General features: G+C 40.6%; 2 protein-coding genes across 8 annotated transcripts in view; one reads left to right on the plus strand and one right to left on the minus strand.

Moving 5' to 3' along the window:
• cul2 (cullin 2) overlaps nt 1-8,626 on the minus strand; it is a 25,415-nt gene extending 16,789 nt beyond the window's left edge. For 2 of the 6 annotated variants that reach the window (XM_013139585.4, XM_013139587.4), the window contains exons 1-4: nt 6,331-6,446; nt 5,055-5,190; nt 4,699-4,801; nt 4,410-4,504 (exon numbers count right to left, since the gene is read on the minus strand). In XM_013139585.4, coding sequence (XP_012995039.1) covers nt 4,410-4,504; nt 4,699-4,801; nt 5,055-5,173 — 317 coding nt within the window. In that variant the 5' untranslated portion in view covers nt 5,174-5,190; nt 6,331-6,446. Of the gene's footprint in view, nt 1-4,409; nt 4,505-4,698; nt 4,802-5,054; nt 5,191-6,330; nt 6,447-7,920; nt 7,993-8,538 lie in introns of those variants that run through there. The other 4 variants (XM_013139588.4, XM_013139586.4, XM_034289369.1 and 1 more) reach the window with 3 other exon arrangements.
• On the plus strand, nt 5,127-18,200 carry LOC106024841 (cAMP-responsive element modulator). Of its 2 annotated transcripts, XM_034289370.1 has the most exons (7): nt 5,127-5,195; nt 8,133-8,208; nt 8,360-8,454; nt 8,545-8,669; nt 8,974-9,162; nt 13,273-13,429; nt 15,784-18,200. In XM_034289370.1, exons 1-7 carry the CDS (start codon nt 5,134-5,136, stop codon nt 15,926-15,928), a joined length of 849 nt encoding a protein of 282 aa, XP_034145261.1. In that variant the 5' UTR covers nt 5,127-5,133; the 3' UTR covers nt 15,929-18,200. The 2 variants fall into 2 exon arrangements, with proteins under 2 accessions (XP_034145261.1, XP_010883934.1); XM_010885632.5 differs by lacking the exons at nt 5,127-5,195; nt 8,133-8,208; nt 8,360-8,454; nt 8,545-8,669; nt 8,974-9,162 and adding an exon at nt 11,159-11,347.
• The last annotated feature ends 1,788 nt before the right edge of the window (nt 18,201-19,988 follow it).

The raw sequence follows: 19,988 nt of genomic DNA on the forward strand, positions 1-19,988 counted from the left end.
CAGCAGTCAGAAACAGTCAGAGAGATCCTGCAGCAGTCAGAAACAGTCAGAGAGATCCTGCAGCAGTCAGAAACAGTCAGAGAGATCCTGCAGCAGTAAGAAACAGTCAGAGAGATCCTGCAGCAGTAAGAAACAGTCGGAGAGATCCTGCAGCAGTCAGAAACAGCCAGAGAGATCCTGCAGCAGTCAGAAACAGTCAGAGAGATCCTGCAGCAGTCAGAAACAGTCGGAGAGATCCTGCAGCAGTCAGAAACAGTCAGAGAGATCCTGCAGCAGTAAGAAACAGTCAGAGAGATCCTGCAGCAGTCAGAAACAGAGAGATCCTGCAGCAGTCAGAAACAGTCAGAGAGATCCTGCAGCAGTCAGAAACAGTCAGAGAGATCCTGCAGCAGTCAGAAACAGTCAGAGAGATCCTGCAGCAGTCAGAAACAGTCAGAGAGATCCTGCAGCAGTCAGAAACAGAGAGATCCTGCAGCAGTCAGAAACAGTCAGAGAGATCCTGCAGCAGTCAGAAACAGTCAGAGAGATCCTGCAGCAGTAAGAAACAGTCAGAGAGATCCTGCAGCAGTAAGAAACAGTCGGAGAGATCCTGCAGCAGTAAGAAACAGCCAGAGAGATCCTGCAGCAGTCAGAAACAGTCAGAGAGATCCTGCAGCAGTCAGAAACAGTCGGAGAGATCCTGCAGCAGTAAGAAACAGTCAGAGAGATCCTGCAGCAGTAAGAAACAGTCAGAGAGATCCTGCAGCAGTCAGAAACAGAGAGATCCTGCAGCAGTCAGAAACAGAGAGATCCTGCAGCAGTCAGAAACAGTCAGAGAGATCCTGCAGCAGTAAGAAACAGTCAGAGAGATCCTGCAGCAGTCAGAAACAGAGAGATCCTGCAGCAGTCAGAAACAGTCAGAGAGATCCTGCAGCAGTCAGAAACAGAGAGATCCTGCAGCAGTCAGAAACAGAGAGATCCTGCAGCAGTCAGAAACAGAGAGATCCTGCAGCAGTCAGAAACAGAGAGATCCTGCAGCAGTCAGAAACAGAGAGATCCTGCAGCAGTCAGAAACAGTCAGAGAGATCCTGCAGCAGTCAGAAACAGTCAGAGAGATCCTGCAGCAGTCAGAAACAGTCAGAGAGATCCTGCAGCAGTCAGAAACAGTCAGAGAGATCCTGCAGCAGTCAGAAACAGTCAGAGAGATCCTGCAGCAGTCAGAAACAGTCAGAGAGATCCTGCAGAAGTCAGAAACAGTCAGAGAGATCCTGCAGCAGTCAGAAACAGTCAGAGAGATCCTGCAGCAGTCAGAAACAGTCAGAGAGATCCTGCATCAGTAAGAAACAGTCAGAGAGATCCTGCAGCAGTCAGAAACAGAAAGATCCTGCAGCAGTCAGAAACAGTCAGAGAGATCCTGCAGCAGTCAGAAACAGTCGGAGAGATCCTGCAGCAGTAAGAAACAGTCAGAGAGATCCTGCAGCAGTCAGAAACAGAGAGATCCTGCAGCAGTCAGAAACAGTCAGAGAGATCCTGCAGCAGTCAGAAACAGAGAGATCCTGCAGCAGTCAGAAACAGTCAGAGAGATCCTGCAGCAGTCAGAAACAGTCGGAGAGATCCTGCAGCAGTAAGAAACAGTCAGAGAGATCCTGCAGCAGTAAGAAACAGTCAGAGAGATCCTGCAGCAGTAAGAAACAGTCAGAGAGATCCTGCAGCAGTAAGAAACAGTCAGAGAGATCCTGCAGCAGTCAGAAACAGTCAGAGAGATCCTGCAGCAGTCAGAAACAGTCAGAGAGATCCTGCAGCAGTCAGAAACAGTCAGAGAGATCCTGCAGCAGTCAGAAACAGTCAGAGAGATCCTGCAGCAGTAAGAAACAGTCAGAGAGATCCTGCAGCAGTCAGAAACAGAGAGATCCTGCAGCAGTCAGAAACAGTCAGAGAGATCCTGCAGCAGTCAGAAACAGTCAGAGAGATCCTGCAGCAGTCAGAAACAGAGAGATCCTGCAGCAGTCAGAAACAGAGAGATCCTGCAGCAGTCAGAAACAGTCAGAGAGATCCTGCAGCAGTCAGAAACAGAGAGATCCTGCAGCAGTCAGAAACAGTCAGAGAGATCCTGCAGCAGTCAGAAACAGTCAGAGAGATCCTGCAGCAGTCAGAAACAGTCAGAGAGATCCTGCAGCAGTAAGAAACAGTCAGAGAGATCCTGCAGCAGTCAGAAACAGTCAGAGAGATCCTGCAGCAGTCAGAAACAGAGAGATCCTGCAGCAGTCAGAAACAGTCAGAGAGATCCTGCAGCAGTCAGAAACAGAGAGATCCTGCAGCAGTCAGAAACAGTCAGAGAGATCCTGCAGCAGTCAGAAACAGAGAGATCCTGCAGCAGTCATGGAGATGACAGGTTTTCGTTCGAATTATCGCTTGGCTTTATTTACATTCTTTAGCAGTTTTTACAGCAGGAAGGACAATGACGAGATAAGATCTAAAACCATGTTCAACTACAAAACATTATGCAATGACAACGTGCTAAATTGTAGTCTGGAACAGATTGTTGTAGGATTGGGTAAATAATATGACGGGTGACATCCATAATGGATGGTGTCAACATCACAACATTTTATTGTATTTAGAATTTTTTGTAGAAAAGTCTGGCAGTGCAAACGTCCAGAGCAGTGAGAGTAGACTAGAAAGGCAAAACACAGTAAACAGACTATTCCCTAATGGTGATACATGACGAGCACACACACACATACACTTTTGTGAGATACTGTATGTGTGTGTGTGTGTGTGTCCATATATAAATATTTGATCATATCTTTTCATGTGACAACATTGAAGAAATTACACTTTGCTATAATGTAAAGTAGTGAGTGTACAGCTTGTATAAGTGTAAATTTGCTGGCCCCTCAAAATAACTCAACACACAGCCATTAATGTCTAAACCGCTGGCAATAAAAGTGAGTACACCCCTAAGTGAAAATGTCCAAATTGGGCCCAATTAGCCATTTTCCCTCCCCGGTGACATGTGACTCGTTAGTGTTACACGGTCTCAGGTGTGTTAAGTTTGGTGTTATCACTCTCACGCTCCCCCATACTGGTCACTGGAAGTTCTACATGGAGCCTCATGGCAAAGAACTCTCTCAGGATCTGAAAAAATAATTGTTGCTCTACATAAAGAAGGCATACTCCATAAGAAGATTGCCAAGACCCTGAAACTGAGCTGCAGACCATACAGCGGATTAACAGGACATGTTCCACTCAGAACAGGCCTCGCCATGGTCGACCAAAGAAGTTGAGTGCACATGCTCAGTGTCATATCCAGAGGTTGGTTGTCTTTGGGAAATAGACGTATGAGTGCTGCAGAGGTTGAAGGCGTGGGGGCCAGCCTGTCAGTGCTCAGACCATACGCCGCACACTGCATCAAATTGGTCTGCATGGCTGTCGTCCCAGAAGGAAGCCTCTTCTAAAGATAATGCACAAGAAAGCCCGCAGTTTGCTGAAGACCAGCAGACTAAGCACATGGATTACTGGAACCATGTCCTGTGGTCTGATGAGACCAAGATAAACTTATTTGGTTCAGATGGTGTCAAGCGTGTGTGGTGGCAACCAGGTGAGGAGTACAAAGACAAGTGTGTCTTGCCTACAGTCAAGCATGGTGGTGGGAGTGTCATGGTCTGGGGCTGCAAGAGTACTGCCGGCATTGAGGGAATGCCAATATTTACTGTGACATACTGAAGCAGAGCATGATCCCCTCCCTTCGGACACTGGGCCGCAGGGCAGTAATCCAACATGATAACATGATATATATATATATAGACACACACACACAGACACACACACACGTGGTACGTAGACTATTAACACATTACAAGAGAACAATGCAGATTGTAAGAGCACCAAAGAATGTAGCATCAAATGTTTTTTCCCCTTCCTCTTTAATGTTGGTCAATCATGTATCATTGCAGCACCTCAGGGGAGATGCTGTTGTATGGACACAAAAAGATAGTCAATTCAACTGCAGCCTAATCAGACCTGAGTGATAATTGCCAGCCCCAACATAAACATGGTATCTCTACATTGGATGGCACCAGCTAAGGCTTGAGCAAGGCCACTTACTGCAGCACTATCTGATACCACACAGAAAACACATTGCCTGCCAGAGAACAGATGTAAAAATAGATCAAACACATCTCTATAGGATATTGGTTTTCAAACGAAAAGTCTGTGCCAGTTCATTACCTTATCTATTACACTGTAAATGTTTTTGTGTTCAGTGGTGTTTGTGTTGTGTCAAGTCACCATTGGTAAAAGCTCCCTCTTAGGAAAATGCTATTTAAAGTGAATGACATAGTATTTCTGATTTAGTCAAGTGTGACATATGAGTTCTTCCATTACCCAGGAACCATAAAAATGCTCAGCAATAAGCTGCTGGATATTACCTGTACAAGCAATCCATGTAGTCTGCTCCCTTGCTGTATTCCTCCCAATATCTGTGGTACATCACTAAAACCTTCTCTTCTGACTCAAGAACTTTCTGAAATTATAGTAGTGAAGAAATATCAGGCTGTTACCATGGCACCGCAATGTAAGAAAACAACAAAAAATCGTTTTGAGGTTGTCAAATTTTGAGCAATGGGAAATTAGTCTGAATCGGGTTAAAGGCATTATTAACAAACATATAGTTGATAAAATATCCAACAGTTGCCCAAAGTTATGAACTATATTTACCTTGTATAACTGTCTGACATGGTTCTCCAGGAACACCTTGGTCTCTGTGTATAACCTTTCACCCAGAGGCTCCGGGTATGCAACACACAAGGCATAGATGTCACTGGATGTGAAGTAAAGGAGTCACACACATTCATCCGTAACACAGAGTCAAAACCACGCTGACATTTTCTTCTGAATGTCATTTCCTGAAGTTGGACATTACTGGCTTGACTGTGGTATTAGTGGCTTGACTGAACTAAAGTTCAGTGCCATTTTAGCCAATTTATTAAAGCCAGATAAAATGCAAACCTCCTTGGTAAATTAGCAATGGTCACAAACTCATTTTTCCAGTAGCAGTGAAATTGAAAGGATACGAGAATCTGTCATTCCATGTGGCCCTCTCTACATAATCAAGCATCACCACAGCTTTGATTGTCGTCAGTAGTTTGTTCCATGTTTCATCAAAGTCCACCACCCGCGGCTTCAAGGACATCGTATGGCTTCTTCAGGCTAAGGTAAATAGTGAAAACTAACAGGGTTATTGGTGGGATTAAAAAGTACTAAAATATTAAAATGATGTTAGCAAATTAAACATGAATATCAAATAACTTTATACACACAGCCAAGTGAAATAAATCCTACAATATAATCAGAAAGGTCTTTCCTCTACTGGGTCAATAGACATATAGACAAAATAATTGTAACAATACTAATTAAACTGACTGATCTCCCTTTAGAATAATAACGATATATCTAATTATAAGGCTGTTCAATATTGTAATAACAAGGTTATTATTTATTACTAGACATTAATGGGTTCACAGAATAAACCTTAAGTGAAGCCATATGAGAAAATATTTCATGTACAAATGTGAAAGGGATGAATGACTGACACATTTCTGTATCTCCTGCTCAATTAGTGACAAACCAAACGTAGCTATCAAATTACATTTGATATTTAGTCATGCATACAATGACAGCTCAACATCAAAACAATCAATGAAATGTCCTATTAATTTCAATAAAATGAACTGTCCCACCAAGTTCACGGTATGTCGCTAGCAAGCTATGGTAATTGACAGTGTGTAAACATCACAATCGCCAGAATATCAGTCATTCTATACAAATGTGCCTAGCTAGGTAGAAGATTTGCCAACAATATTGAGTCTTTTGTGACGTTAATTGAACTGTCATAGGTATTAAGGTGTGTGTAATGCTCACGTTAGATATCTCGCAATATTTTTAGAGAAGGCCTGGCTAGCTACCTAGCAGCTATGCATTTAATTCGTCATTCAACAAGCCAGATAGCTAGCTAGCCTAGTGTAATTTCAGAGATAAAAACATGCTTAATACATGTTTCGCTTATTAACGAAGTCACAAACTGTTTACTGACATTCACTAACTAGCAGTATAGCAAACTAACTCGTAGGTTTGAAATACAATCTGTTAGAACACAAACACTTTAGCTTACGACCGATTTCGGTTACACTAGCTGTGCTAGCGCTAACGTTACTGTGCTAACGTTACTGATTTAGCTAGCTAGCCAGCTGCTACTTTCATACATTACATTGGCCACAAGCTATAGCTCTGTATCATTGTTTGCAATAGCACCTTTACAATGTTTAATTGAGATTTCAAAAATATACATACCTCTGGTCAATATATATCTACGTGTTATTAAAAAGTCAAGTTTCTCCGCTGTCAGGCTTGATCTCTCAGCTTACAGGTCTACCATTACGACTACCTTATGGGGATATACCATTGTATCAGCTGTAGGGTATACATATTGGAGTAGTTATGAATGTAGGGATTGTCAGGGTCTAAAATAATAATAGCAGAACAAATAAATGTGCCCCGTGCAAAATTAAATATGAATATCCCAATAAAAGTATAATATAGAGATAACGTGCATTCAAACACTAATTTAAACCAGACTAAATTAAAAACAAACCTATTTTGTTATGGTATCGCTAAGAACTACGGATGCCTGTTTAGCTGGTATCGCAAAAAGAAAGTCATTTATGGATTGTGCATAAAATGTAGAATAAACAATTTCTAAAGTGAAGTAGTTATCTATGAAAATGCATTATTATTATGAAGGACTACAAACCAATCTATATAAGTAGCCGGTGTGTCTTTCAAGTGGATTGAATATTGGGTGTTACACAATTTGTATTAAATCAATGTAAGTCATTAAGTTCACATTTACTTTGATTTTATTTTTTGTCACAAAAACGAAATGGCAATGTAGTTCCCACAACACAGGCAATTCAATTTGGATACTTGTCAAATGTTATTGTTCTTGGTGCAGTCACATATGGGTCTACATAAAGAAGACAAACCTAAAATGTTGAAAATAACAAAAAGGGAAAAAAAAGATTTAGAACGTTCATACAAATTTACAATTTGACAGTATTACACGCTTTTCTTGCACAGCTGATGTGCGAGGCTCGGGAGATTGCGCGTGCACAAATTCCAAACGCTGGATTCCGTTCCAGGCGTTACGCATAATTCTCACGTTTTAGTAATTTACGTTTTGATTGATGTTGTAGCTAAGGGCAAGTGGTAACAAAGTAAAACACGTAAAAGATGAACGTTCCAGATCAAATAAATCGGAAACATTTTTCATTGTTCCCTGTGGGCTTTGATTAAAAAAAATTAGACCTGGTTGGGTAATTGTTGGCGGGAGTTTGAAGTTAGCTCTCTGTTCCCGTCCAATCAAAAACAACTGGATGATTTTGGTGTCGCGCGCGTATGATCGGATTGTGATTTTTAAATAAATACGTTAACCTTACCATAGAACTTAACTGTCATCGACAACTAGCAATATAGTAGTAAGTATTTTGAGCTAACTAGCCAAATAATGTTTGGAGTTCTTGTCTATGTGGGAATTTGGAAGAGAAAAGTCTGACAGTTTTCAACAGCATCTTAGTTGCAGTGTTACGTTATGCATGCTAGCTAACAACCCAGTCGCGTGGTAATCAGTGATGAGTCAACCATGGAACAAACGAAATATTTATACAAAGCTAGCTAGCTATCTACACGGCACAAAATAACTGTAGAGCACACACTTGTAAGTTTATAAAACATAGTACAGGTAGCTACCCACAGTACCTAAATTGGCTAACTTATGTAGATATTGCTTATTACCGAGCTAGCTGCTATGATATGTAAAATGTAGTGGTTTAGTAGATACTAAAGTAGTACTTTAGTAAACGTTACTGCCACCACTTTGCTTACCCATGCCAACGGACAAAAGTACAGCACTGCATCGTTATGAGTAGTCAGTAGCAATACGCAACCTCGCAAACCTTGCTACCACCTGTCACAATCAGTAGTTAGCATTACTCTTTTGACGCCTTTATTCAGTGTCCGGTGTTAGTTCTAACAGTAATGGAGTAAAATGACAACCAATCAACCAATTCATTTGTCGGCAGTTTTATTCTCTATAGGACAACAATCATGGCAAGTATTGACTCTCAGGTGCAGGAGCAGGCTAGCAGTGGTGTATTATCAGCTCTGGCACAGGTAATTTAATTGTAAAAATAGATATCTCTCAATATAGTTGGCATGTTGTGTAGTAGATTTCTGTGATGCTGTTATCAGCTACATAGGTGCAGTGCACATCTGTATTACTGTCTGATTCTTCTTTTACTTAATGGATTATTTTTTTTATTAGGTAGCAAGAAGGAGAGCAAACTTAGAGGCCAAAAACGAAGATGTTTCTAACATACACAAAAGGAGAGAGCGCCTTTCCAGGAGACAGACATGCAGGTAGCCTATTTAACAACGTTGTATTAAAGTGTAGATTATCAGCAATTATGTATATTTCACAGTTACTTTTGCAAATTGTATTACCTTCAGAGAAGTGTCTCCAGATACCGTCGTTACTAAAGTTGAAGAAATACAAGAAGAGGTTGCACCTTGCAATGTCACCCCAGCGCCCATTAGGCCAGCCTCTGTATATCAGACAAACCACGGCCAGTTCAGTAAGTTTCTGGAAGAGATGTCTTCCAAAATTAAATGTACATTTAAGTAATTTAACAGACACTTCAGAGCAACTTAAGTCCATACATTTTCATATTATTTTGCATTACTCTAAGTGGGAATTGAACTCACAAACTAGGCGTTGTAAATTAATGTTCTAAAAACTGAGTTACATTGGACTAGTAGATAAATAAATGCTTCTTTGAACATCCTAATGTATATTAGTGTTTGTGAAAATCTATAGTAGTTTTGGTAATTTAATGGAGACAGGCACTGTGTGGTATTTACTGACTGTGCTTTCCTTAGTTGCCTTCACTCAGGATGGTGCCATCCAGATAAGCAGTGCATTTCCTGGGGGTCTACAGGGCCTGCAGCCCCTTCCCTTGTCCAACTCTGTGAAGCCCCAGTCGGCTGCAGCCATCGTCCAGTACTCCCAGGAGACAGGGGATGTCAGTCAGCAATTCTTTATGCAAGGCAATAATGTGTTGGTACAAGGTAATGTAATGTGTTATGCCTTTGGCCAGGTTGTCATTTTAAATTGAAATTTAATTTGACATTTTGCTTAACTGATTAAATAAAGTTGAAATAAATACAACAATGTGGGCGATTGGCTTGTTGCCAGCAGGTGGCAGCAAACCCTACCATACAAGTTTTTCATGTTCATACTCTGGGTTTCAGATTGAATTTGTTGGAGCTGTTCCATCTGTTCTTGGCCCTCTAGTACAGAAAACACAGTTTATCCACATGCAGAAGTAGTCCAGCTTTACACAGAATCTTTAAACATAAAAAGAAAATGTCCTCTTGATAGGAGTGCCATTCTAGGTGGGGACACATTGGTGGAGCAGTGGCCACTGATCCTGCCCCAGTGGATCTTGTCCAGCCTACACTGGACACCATGCATGTGGAGGGTCTGTCATTGGTTATTGGGGCTCATGGCTAGCCCAAGAAACCTTGGTTTCCAGATGTCCTTCCTTTGTTGAACGGGTCTCCATGGCAACTGCTGTGTTTGCGAGGACCTGCTGTCCCAAGACCGTGGCCAGGTCTTGCACCCTCGGTCCCAAGATTGAAATATGTAGGTCTGGCTTCGGAGTGGGCTGAACTCCAGAGAGGCCAGCCAATGAACCCTAATAACCTTAATATTAACCCTAATACTTATCATTACGATAGAGAAAATAAAACACTAGCTAGACTTGCCTAAATAATTTCCATAGCGTTTGAAACTACACCGGCATGTTCAAAACCTTCCAAGTAGGATTGTGGCCATCCGTCGAACGATATGGTTGTGCACTGCACAGAAACATGGCGGTTATTAACATTACGCTACATTTTCCGAGACGTATAGGACAACACTCAAGTGGCTAGATTATTTTGTTTGTAAAGGTATTGTTTACTGGAGACGCCACCTTCCGAGGTAGTGTGCTGCTATTTCGATAGAGCCCCCCTGGAGTGGCAAGTGTAAGACGATTCTTTCGGGAACTGTATCAAGTTTCTTTGCCGTGCACACGCATATCGCTCGATTTTCCTGCGTTTGACGGCTACAATACGTTGTATGTCTAGAACATTCCGGTGTAGATTCAAACACAATTGAAATTATTATGCAAACAAGCCCTAGGTATAGTTCCTAAACAATTGCACTTGTAAACCTAAAAAAATGTAGTGTAATGTAAGCCCAACGTATGTTTTGGTTGGGGATCTGACAACCGGACTTGGGGATCAGTCCCTTTAGCTTACATCCTACTTCTTGTTCTGTTATGTGCCTTTCTTCAGTCTTTAAATATGAACGTACTTTCATTAATGAGCTTAAGAAGAACAGAATTAATCATCGTTAATGAGCTTCAGAAGAACAGATTTGATTCTGGTTAACATCGACCGCTATCCAACCGGAAGGATTATGCAAATATTAGAACTCTATAATTGTTCTCTCTTTGCAGAACACGTTGGTGTTTTTTTTTTTAGTTTGTTCAGACTTAAACAGTCTGTCAATTTGCTAAAGAGTGGAAGTCCTCTAAATACATGCTGCTATTCCTTTTTACCCCATTTTGCTCCCCTTTTGCTCCTATCTTCATATCCAGTTGTATCAACTACCCTGTCTCATAACAGCAACTCCCTTCAGCTTCTGGAGAGATAAACATCAAAGCAAGCCTACCTCCTATGCATCCCAAAATCAAATATAAGTAGCTGCTGCCAAAAGAAGGAGCTCTAGTACCACAAGTATAATGTCTCTTGGAATTTTTTATGTTTACTTGAATAATATGCATGGCATATTTGCCTTTTCTTTGGGATACATTTCCCAACAAACAATCACATTTATTTTTTAAGCCCTTTTTATATCAGCAGTTGTCACAAAGTGACACAAAGCCTGAGAGTAATATTATAAAAAGCAATCAGGACAATAATCTTAAATAAAATATATTTGAAGATTTGAGAAGAAACTCAAACCTTTTGTAGAAAAAATACACACAAGAAACAGGTACATACCAGTGTAGGGGGAGGGCTCACAGAGCAATGCATGTCATCATTGACATCAGGAGGCCAATTATGTCATAGTGATGTCAGTGCTCTTAATTGTGATTGCACACATAGCTGGTGAAACATTTGAGTTAGAGAGCTGAGAGAGAAGGTTTCTTCTGGATCTCCTGAAGAACAGACATGGCTGTTACTGGGGATGAGACAGAGTCTGGTATGTTCACTTTAATAATTTAATTGAAAATGGAAATATTTTTACTGCATGATATAATTTCAGCTTTCTACAGAGACATTAATATTGAAATTATTTTCAGTTTGTTTTGACCTCTTTATGAGTGTAATACAATAACACGAAGAGAACACTTACTATGTCATAAAGGTATTGAAAATGTCCTAAGAGATGAGCCTTCCAGATATCATATGTTGTTTTATTGGTAATAGATTTTAAGAAATTATAATTACATGTCATGTATTGATAATCCATATAGTCAAAATGGAAAATATCACGAGAAAGATCAGTCTTCTTGCGAAAGGCTTAATGCAACAAGCTGAATAGTATTGAAACATTTTCTGTTTCCTTTCGCTCTGCTCTGCCTGTCCGTCTCGCCCTCCCCCCTCACTCTCCCTCTGTGAAATGCTTCAATGCTCTACCCACTCAAAGCACACACAGAGACACAAACACACACTGGCTGACGTCACTAGTTTTCCTGGAACAGGACCCCAGCAGGGAAATGTAAATGCTAATCAGCGAATAAGATGGACATTGACGTCAGTCTCAGTCGTGCTGTGATTACAGTCAGTTCCTTTTGCGAAAGCAAATTAATCACCATATTAGATGATATGCTGGGAGCCGTACTACTGAGAAAGTAAATGTAAAAATAAGTATGCTACTGTAGCCTAGATAGGAGAAACAAAATCTATTTCTCTGTCAGTGCTTTATCAGACTTTCTACTACAGAGGAACCTTTTCTGAGTTTGGATTGAGTTATACACAGAAGTACTTGGATGACATGAGGACCTTATTTCTTAATCCTCCCGTGAATACTCATCTTTTAGTGACTGAATGAATTGCATTAGAGATTTTCATTCTTTTTAATGTCAAGTATTCCCAAATATCGCGGACACCTAGTCGAGGACCACCTGCAGAATATTTTTATGTATATATATATCATTTTGCATGTTGTCAATTAGGTCAGCAATGATTACCAGTGGTCACCCTGCTATTCCACACATCTGAGCAGGGCTGGTTTGTGCCTTGTTGGCTCCAAACTATTTTTTGGTTATACACAGCCTGGTATCGGTCTCTTTAGCATACAATCCACTGTATATGTTATTTGCATTTCTTTAGTCTTTCATTATGATGTACTGTACTTTCATAGCTTGAAAAGAACATATTTGATCCTGGATAACAGCTATCCTCCAATTACTACAGTTTTGCCAATATTAGTACATATTAATGCATAGTTGGGCTCCCCAGATCATGTTGGTATTTTTTTAGTTTGCAGTGACGAAACCAGTTTGCATCGCCCATTGGGCTTTGCAGCCACTTGTCAGATAACTTCACTTTCAGTGTTGTAGTGATCAGCTTGACTACTCTTTTCCCACGTAGGTATCCATACTTTGGGTGCTACCATTTTTGGAATGGCAGTGTATGTCGCATTGTCTTTTTTATGTGTAATGGCTCTTAGACTACTATGAGTTTCTGAATATTTAAAATAGCATTCTAGTCCCCTTTTCCCCTGATTTACTTGACAAAATGTCTCAACAGGTGGTCCAGGTAAGTCAAGTGAGGTATTGGGCCTTCTGTTTTGTGTAGCTGCTCTATTGTACCTGAAGCAAGGAGGAAGGCAGATGATTCCCATCAGCTCAACTCCTTGATGTTTGCAGTAGTGTCTTAAATTAAGTAGTGTCCCCTATTTAAATTAATTGTTTGTTATTATTACCTTATAGAGTTTGTACTTACTGTAGTTATATTTGGGATTACTTTACTGTAGTTATTCTTGGCCGCCTTTTCAAAACGTATTTTAAGTTGTGGAGGCCTTCTATTCAGCAATTTAGCAGCCAGTGTATTGTAGTGGCCTACCGTGAGTTCCAAATCAGGCTGACTCACTGCCTACATTACTGTCTGTGTTTCTCCCAGCTGCCACTGGTGAAATGTCCGGCTACCAGATCTGCACACCCACCTCCAGCCTGCCTCAGGGTGTAGTGATGGTTGAGTCTCCAGGGTCCATGCACAGCCCCCAGCAAATGGCTGAGGAGGCCACACGCAAGAGAGAGCTCCGCCTCATGAAGAACAGGTATACTAATTGTATAAGGTCTTACATTTGTGAAGTGATTTTCTTGATACTGAGTAATCTTACAAAACCAAGTAATAATAATAAAAATGAGACGAGGCGAGGAGAAAGGACTTGGTAGATGACCAAAAGGGCTGTATAAAATCATCTTAATCCATTCCTTCATAAGTGGCCAGAGAGCTCTCTAATCCAAGTTCCAGTGTTGTGTAGCAAACTCCAGACACTTAATTTTCTTGATGCTCTAAATAAAGCCATTTTAATAGCAACACTTTGAAATAGGCTATGAGCATGGAGGGTAGATTAGATTAGATTCAACTTTAATGTCATTGAACAAGTGCAATACAATGAAATGCTGTTGGCATCTATCCAGAAGTGCAAATAGAAGAGGGCAGAAATGCTCCTCTTCTATTTGCACTTGAAATAAAGTATACATTCTACTTGTAATATACATAAGTATATGTATATTACAAGTGGAATGTATAGATGTGCAATGACGGCAAATGCAGTACAAATGGCAATACTAAATGTGCATTTAAGGCAACTAGAGGAGGGCAGAAAAGTGTACAAGTATTAAGTATAGTGTATGTTACAAGTGTGATAAGTAGTTGTGCGGATACGAATTGCTAATTCAAGATGTGCAGTCGAGGCAAATTGAAAGTAGCATGTGCAACTGGGATGCAGAGATAGCAGGAATGAGGTCCCCAAGGTAGACTTACACCAATCAGCCATAACATTATGACCACTGACAGTTGAAGTGAATAACACTGATAATCTCGTTATCATGGCACCTGTCAGTGGCTGTTATATATTAGGCAGCAAGTGAACATTCTGTCCTCAAAGTTGATGTGTTAGAAGCAGGAAAAATGGGCAAGCGTAAGGACCTGAGCGACTTTGACAAGGGCCAAAATGTAATGTTTAGATGACTGGGTCAGAGCAACTCCAAACTGTGTTCCTGGTTTGCAGTGGTTAGTACCTATCAAAAGGTGGTCCAAGGAAGGGGAAACCGGTGAACTGGCGACAGGGTCATGGGTGGCCAAGGCTCATTTATACACGTGGGGAGCGAAGGCTGGCCCTTGTGGTCCAACAGACGAGCTACTGTAGCTAAGATTGCTGAAAGAGTTAATGCTGGTACTGACAGAAAGGTGTCAGAACACACAGTGCATCCCGGTTTGTTGCGTATGGGGCTGCGTGGCCACAGACCAGTCAGGGTGCCCATGCTGACCCCTGTCAACTGCTGAAAGCACCTACAATGGGCACATGAGCGTAAGGACTGGACCATGGAGCAATGGAAGAAGGTGGCCTGGTCTGATGAATCACGTTTGTCGCTTACGTGGAGAACACATGGCACCAGGATGCACTATGGGAAAAAAGCAAGCTGGCGGAGGCAGTGTGATGCTTTGGGAAATGTTCTGCTGGGAAACCTTGGGTCCTGCCATTCATGTGGATGTTACTTTGACACGTACCACCTACCTAAGCATTGTTGCAGACCATGTGCCTCTTGGCCTCTTTCAGCAGGATAATGCGCCCTGCCACAGAGTAAAAATGGTTAAGGAATGGTTTGAGGACAATGAGTTCAAGGTGTTGACTTGGCCTCCAAATTCCCCAGATCTCAATCCAATTGAGCATCTGTGGGATGTGCTGGACAAACTGGTCCGATCCATGGAGGCCTCACCTCGCATATTACAAGACTTAAAGGATCTGCTGCTAATGCCTTGGTGCCAGATACAACAGCACACCTTCAGAGGTCTAGTGGAGTCCATACCTTGACAGGTCAGGGCTGTTTTGGTGGCAAAAGGGGCACCTACACAATATTAGGCAGTTGGTCATAATGTTATGGCTGATCGGTGTTAATGTAACAACTGAAAAATACAAGTACAATGGCAACTTTAAACGTGCAATGAAGGCAAATTGAATGTGCAAGGTGCATGTGCAACTTAAATGCAGGGATAGCAGCTTCCGCGTACCTGTAACTACTGAAAACGTACATTATCAGACTTCCATTGAAGAATGGCTTTGTGTTTCATGTCTATTTGGAACCAAAAAAGGTTTCTGAAATTGTTCTCCTTTGGAGACAGCTAAATAACCATTGTAGGTTCTATATAGTTTTTTGCACTGAATTCATGTTTAATGTCTTTATTGCATTGATGAATCTTTTGCATGATGCTTTTGACATGGATAAATTTGTCATTGTCTCAATTTTCGTGATACTCAATGGATGTTGTGTTGTTATTGACGTGCGGATGGTGTGTCTGTTTCTTTCTTTCTTTTTGATTTGAATATTACTTAAAGGGTGTGGTGTTGTAATGGACTCTGTGTCTGTTGCTGTCAGTCTTTAAACCGAGACTGTGTTGTTCCAGGGAGGCTGCCCGCGAATGTCGACGGAAGAAGAAGGAATATGTCAAATGTCTTGAGAATCGGGTGGCTGTGCTTGAGAATCAAAACAGGACTCTCATTGAGGAACTAAAAGCTCTTAAAGACATCTATTGCCGCAAACCTGAATGACCATGGGTCAGTCATGTGGGACTTAACAGATTGACTGCTAGAGGCTTGAGGTTGTGCGGTTTACAGTTCCCTGTCTCTCAGAGAAGCCGATTTCACTCGATGTCCCGCATGTGCTATTGCACACCGAAAGCATACAAAGAAACATTGTCCTTTCCATTCCACGTGTTTAAAAGACAATCATGTCCATGTTTGTGACTGTCGTCATATACAGTAGGCCTACCATTTAACCTATCCACATGCAAGTTGTGGAGCGAGTAGACTGAGTAGTATGAGGTACCCCTGTTGCTTGTGCTTCTTGCAGGGAGGCAGCAAAAGAGTGCCGGCGAAGGAAGAGAGACTATATTCGCTGTCTGGAGGCTCAACTCACCACGCTGGAGGCCCAAAACAAGAGGCTCTTGGATGAGCTCAACTACTATAAGGAAGTTAATGGAATGAACACAAATCAGTAGGACGAGTACAGAATACTGGTCATATACAGCCTGTAGACCCATGAATGTGATGCCTGTCTGAAATGCTTATTTTCAGTTGAAAAAGGACCTATGTCAGAACATAATGCCTATGGTTGTAATGCATTAATCTTTACATTTTATTAAAATTACTATTTAAGTTAAAGATGCATCTAAAAAACGTCTCCCAGAGGTTTCTCCTGAATAAGATGTGGGCCCAAGTTTGCACACACAGCAATGTATAGGGCTCTTTCTGAAGACACCAACCAGCATATTAATTGTGTATATACATGAGGGATAATACAAAAGATGTATTGTACGTAGCTTAATCTGTACATGCACATTGCTGTTTTGTGTTACATTTCTGAATGTCATATTTTTTAAGAGTTTTGTTGCATTTGGTAAATGTAAATATATTTGTATCTGTGTGGTGGATAAAAAATATTTCAGAAAGCACAAACCTTTTAAGGCCATATTAGCCTTTCTTCATAATTTGTTTGTAATATTTGTAAAAGTTTAAAAAATCTATTCATCCAAAATAACCCTTTTGATTTCTCTAATCTGCACTATTTGTTTCAAGTATGTGTGGAAAGAAAAACATATAATGCTTGGAAATCAATTTGATTCTGAAATGAAATGTTTTACCGAGCATTGAAAAGCATTTTCCTGTATGAATAGTCTATATTTTACTTTTGGTTTTGTTTGAATAAATGTTTGTGATCTACACTGAAAATATGTCAGAGGGTTACTACCAACTCTTACAATAATGTGCAATTGGGTGTTTATTTTTTTTAAATGAATAGACCCGTCAAACATTATTTTTTACTTTTATTTTACCTTGTATGACTTAAAACACTGTAATTTTTAGCACCAACCTAGGAGCAATTAGGTTTAATGACCTTGTTGAAAGACAGAACATAGCCTTTCCAATCTGAAAAAACAGTCTTTTAATTCGGATTTGCATTTATGACCTAATTTAATTTAGCAGTCACTGCTGTCCAGACTGACTTGCAGTAAGTAGTGCATACATTAGTCCATACATTTTTTTGGTCATCAAACACACCACCCTGTCATGGCAAGCACCAAGCTGTACTAATCCTCACGAAAGTTAGCCAATCTGCAGTACATGTGCTAACTTTCATTGACTGTGGCCAGTTACTCTCTAAACACAGGTTGATGTCCATGTTTCCCGCAAAGGATGCCTGCGGACTCCCCCCTTCCGTTTTTCTTTGACCAGTTTCCTTAACAAGTGTAAAGTGAAGAGTACCTGTCTTCCTGTGGGCTTCCTCTGAAAAGAGGGTGAGGTGAAATGCATCTAGGATGAAATTTAGGGAGGGAGTGGGAGCTCTATTCACTCTTCACTATCCTCCCTGCAGGCTTAAGGTGATGGCTCCCCTAAGGTGCTCTGCCAAGTGGGTGCTCTTGCCTCGCTGTTAAATTATTTACTCAAAAAGTGTTATGAAAACATGTTAGCCTAAGAGAAAGAGCCCTTTTCCCACAAAGTCAGACATTTGGGTGCCAAAAATGATGTTACAATCAAGTGTTTCCGCATGTCGCAAGGTAGCCTCTGTCCTCTTTAGGCAGGACTGAATGTTTTGGCCAATGGCATGTAGGGTTTATTTATAAACATTAATTACAATGTTCATTCTTTACATTATTTGGTACATTACCTAAAAATTGTACCTGTTATGTAAAATAATAATAATAATAATCAGCTGCCATTTACTTGCAGCATCAATTAAGAGGCTGTTGGATAACTACAGTGGATATAAAAAGTCTACACACCCCTGTTAAAATGCCAGGTTATTGTGATGTAAAAGAATGAGACAAAGATAAATCAGGTCAGAACTTTTTCAACCTTTTATGTGATCTATAACGTGAACAATTCAATTGAAAAACAAACAGAAATCTTCAAGGGGGAAAAATAAAAAACTCACAATAACCTGGTTGCATAAGTGTGCACACCCATAAACTAATACTTTGTTGAAGCACCTTTTTATTTTATTACAGCACTTAATCTATTTGGGTAGGTGTCTATTAGCATGGCACATCTTGACGTGGCAATATTTTCCCATTTTTCTTTGCAAAAGCGCTCCAAATTTGTCAGATTGCAAGGACATCTCCGGTGCACAGCCCTCTTCAGATCACCCCACAGATGTTTAATTGGATTCAGGTCTGGGCTTTGGCTGGGCCATTCCAAAATATTAATCTTCTGGTGAAGCCATTCTTTTGTAGATTTGGATGTGTGCTTTGGGTCGTTGGCATGCTAAAAGGTGAACTTCATCTTCAGCTTTTTTGGAACTGTTCATAATTCCCTCCACCCTGACTAAGGCCCCGGTTCCAGCTGAAGAAAAACAGCCCCAAAGCATGATGCTGAAACCACCATTGCCTCAACAATGAAATCCCTCTGATGCTTTGGAAACTCTGCAGACCATGGCTTTTGCTCTGAGATACAACTAAGAAAATGTCAGGAAAGTGCTACTAGAACAGTTTAACTTTATTTGTGATTAATCTGAGTCACTTTAAATGATGGCAGGTGTGTAATTACTTCTATTTAACATGAGTTTGAATGTGATTGGTTAATTCTGAACACAGCCACATCCCCAGTTATAAGAGGGTGTGCACACTTATGCAACCAGGTTATTGTAAGGTTTTTATTTTTCCCCCTCGAAGATTTCAGTTTGTTTTTTAATTGAATTGTTCACATTATAGGTCACATTAAAAGTGTGAAAAGTTCTGACATGATTTATCTTTGTCTCATTCTTTTACATCACAAAAACCTGGCATTTTAACAGCGGTTTGTAGACTTTTTATATCCACTGTAACAGAAGAGTTTTATATATGCCTGACAGTCATATTACCTTTAATCAGATTATTTACATCTTATCCAATGTCTGTTTTGTGTAACTTAGGACTCCAATTTGTTGGAAGAGTAGGATGTTTTATCACCTTGTTCTGTGGATTGTCATCCTTGGCTGGGTTTTCTTTGTAGAACATGATGTGCTGTATTTTTAAATGGGACTGACTGATTGTACTGTCCTCAAGGCTGCAGTGACCCGGCAATGAAGTAGTCAGACTTGCTCCTGTCAATTACCCAATGTAGGCTTACGCCTACAAACCTCTCAACACAATAACATTTCTGTTAGACTGCAGATTTGCAATAATTTGTAGGCGCCAGTGCGCCTACAAAGTTATTCACCCAGACATTATATTAAATGCCCAAATTATAGTTTTGCAATAGGAGAAAGCTACGTTTTTCAATTTGTTCTCTCTGCTACAAGGTTAGGACAGGTATGATGTAGTATTTATTTTGGTAATCCTGTACACTATTCAGAGCTCCTAATATTTTTGAGGTTCTGACCACCTGTACCTTCTATTTGTAAACCTGTGTATGCTTTATAGAGACAGTGAATCATGCACGAAATGGTCAGAAAATAGGTTTTGAAGAATTGTACAAACCGCCAAATATTTTCTGTGCTGCATGTGTAGTAGAACTTACATGTTATTCGCTGTTGTCAAGTGGGAGGTCACTAAAAATAATTGCCTGAGTTGGGAGTCAAACAGTGCTTAGGGCCTTGAAAAGGCTAGATAGAGCAGGGATTGATAGAGACAGT

Source organism: Esox lucius, chromosome 21, assembly GCF_011004845.1.
Source record: "Esox lucius isolate fEsoLuc1 chromosome 21, fEsoLuc1.pri, whole genome shotgun sequence".
Taxonomy (NCBI): Eukaryota; Metazoa; Chordata; class Actinopteri; order Esociformes; family Esocidae; genus Esox; species Esox lucius.

What these genes read in the sequence shown, in the direction of transcription:
- LOC106024841 (XM_034289370.1), top strand. Translation starts at nt 5,134, where the DNA reads ATGTTTCATCAAAGTCCACCACCCGCGGCTTCAAGGACATCGTATGGC. An exon ending in TATTATCAGCTCTGGCACAG is followed by an intron (nt 8,209 to 8,359) that starts GTAATTTAATTG and finishes TTTTTTTATTAG; the next exon opens with GTAGCAAGAAGGAGAGCAAA. An exon ending in GACAAACCACGGCCAGTTCA is followed by an intron (nt 8,670 to 8,973) that starts GTAAGTTTCTGG and finishes TGCTTTCCTTAG; the next exon opens with TTGCCTTCACTCAGGATGGT.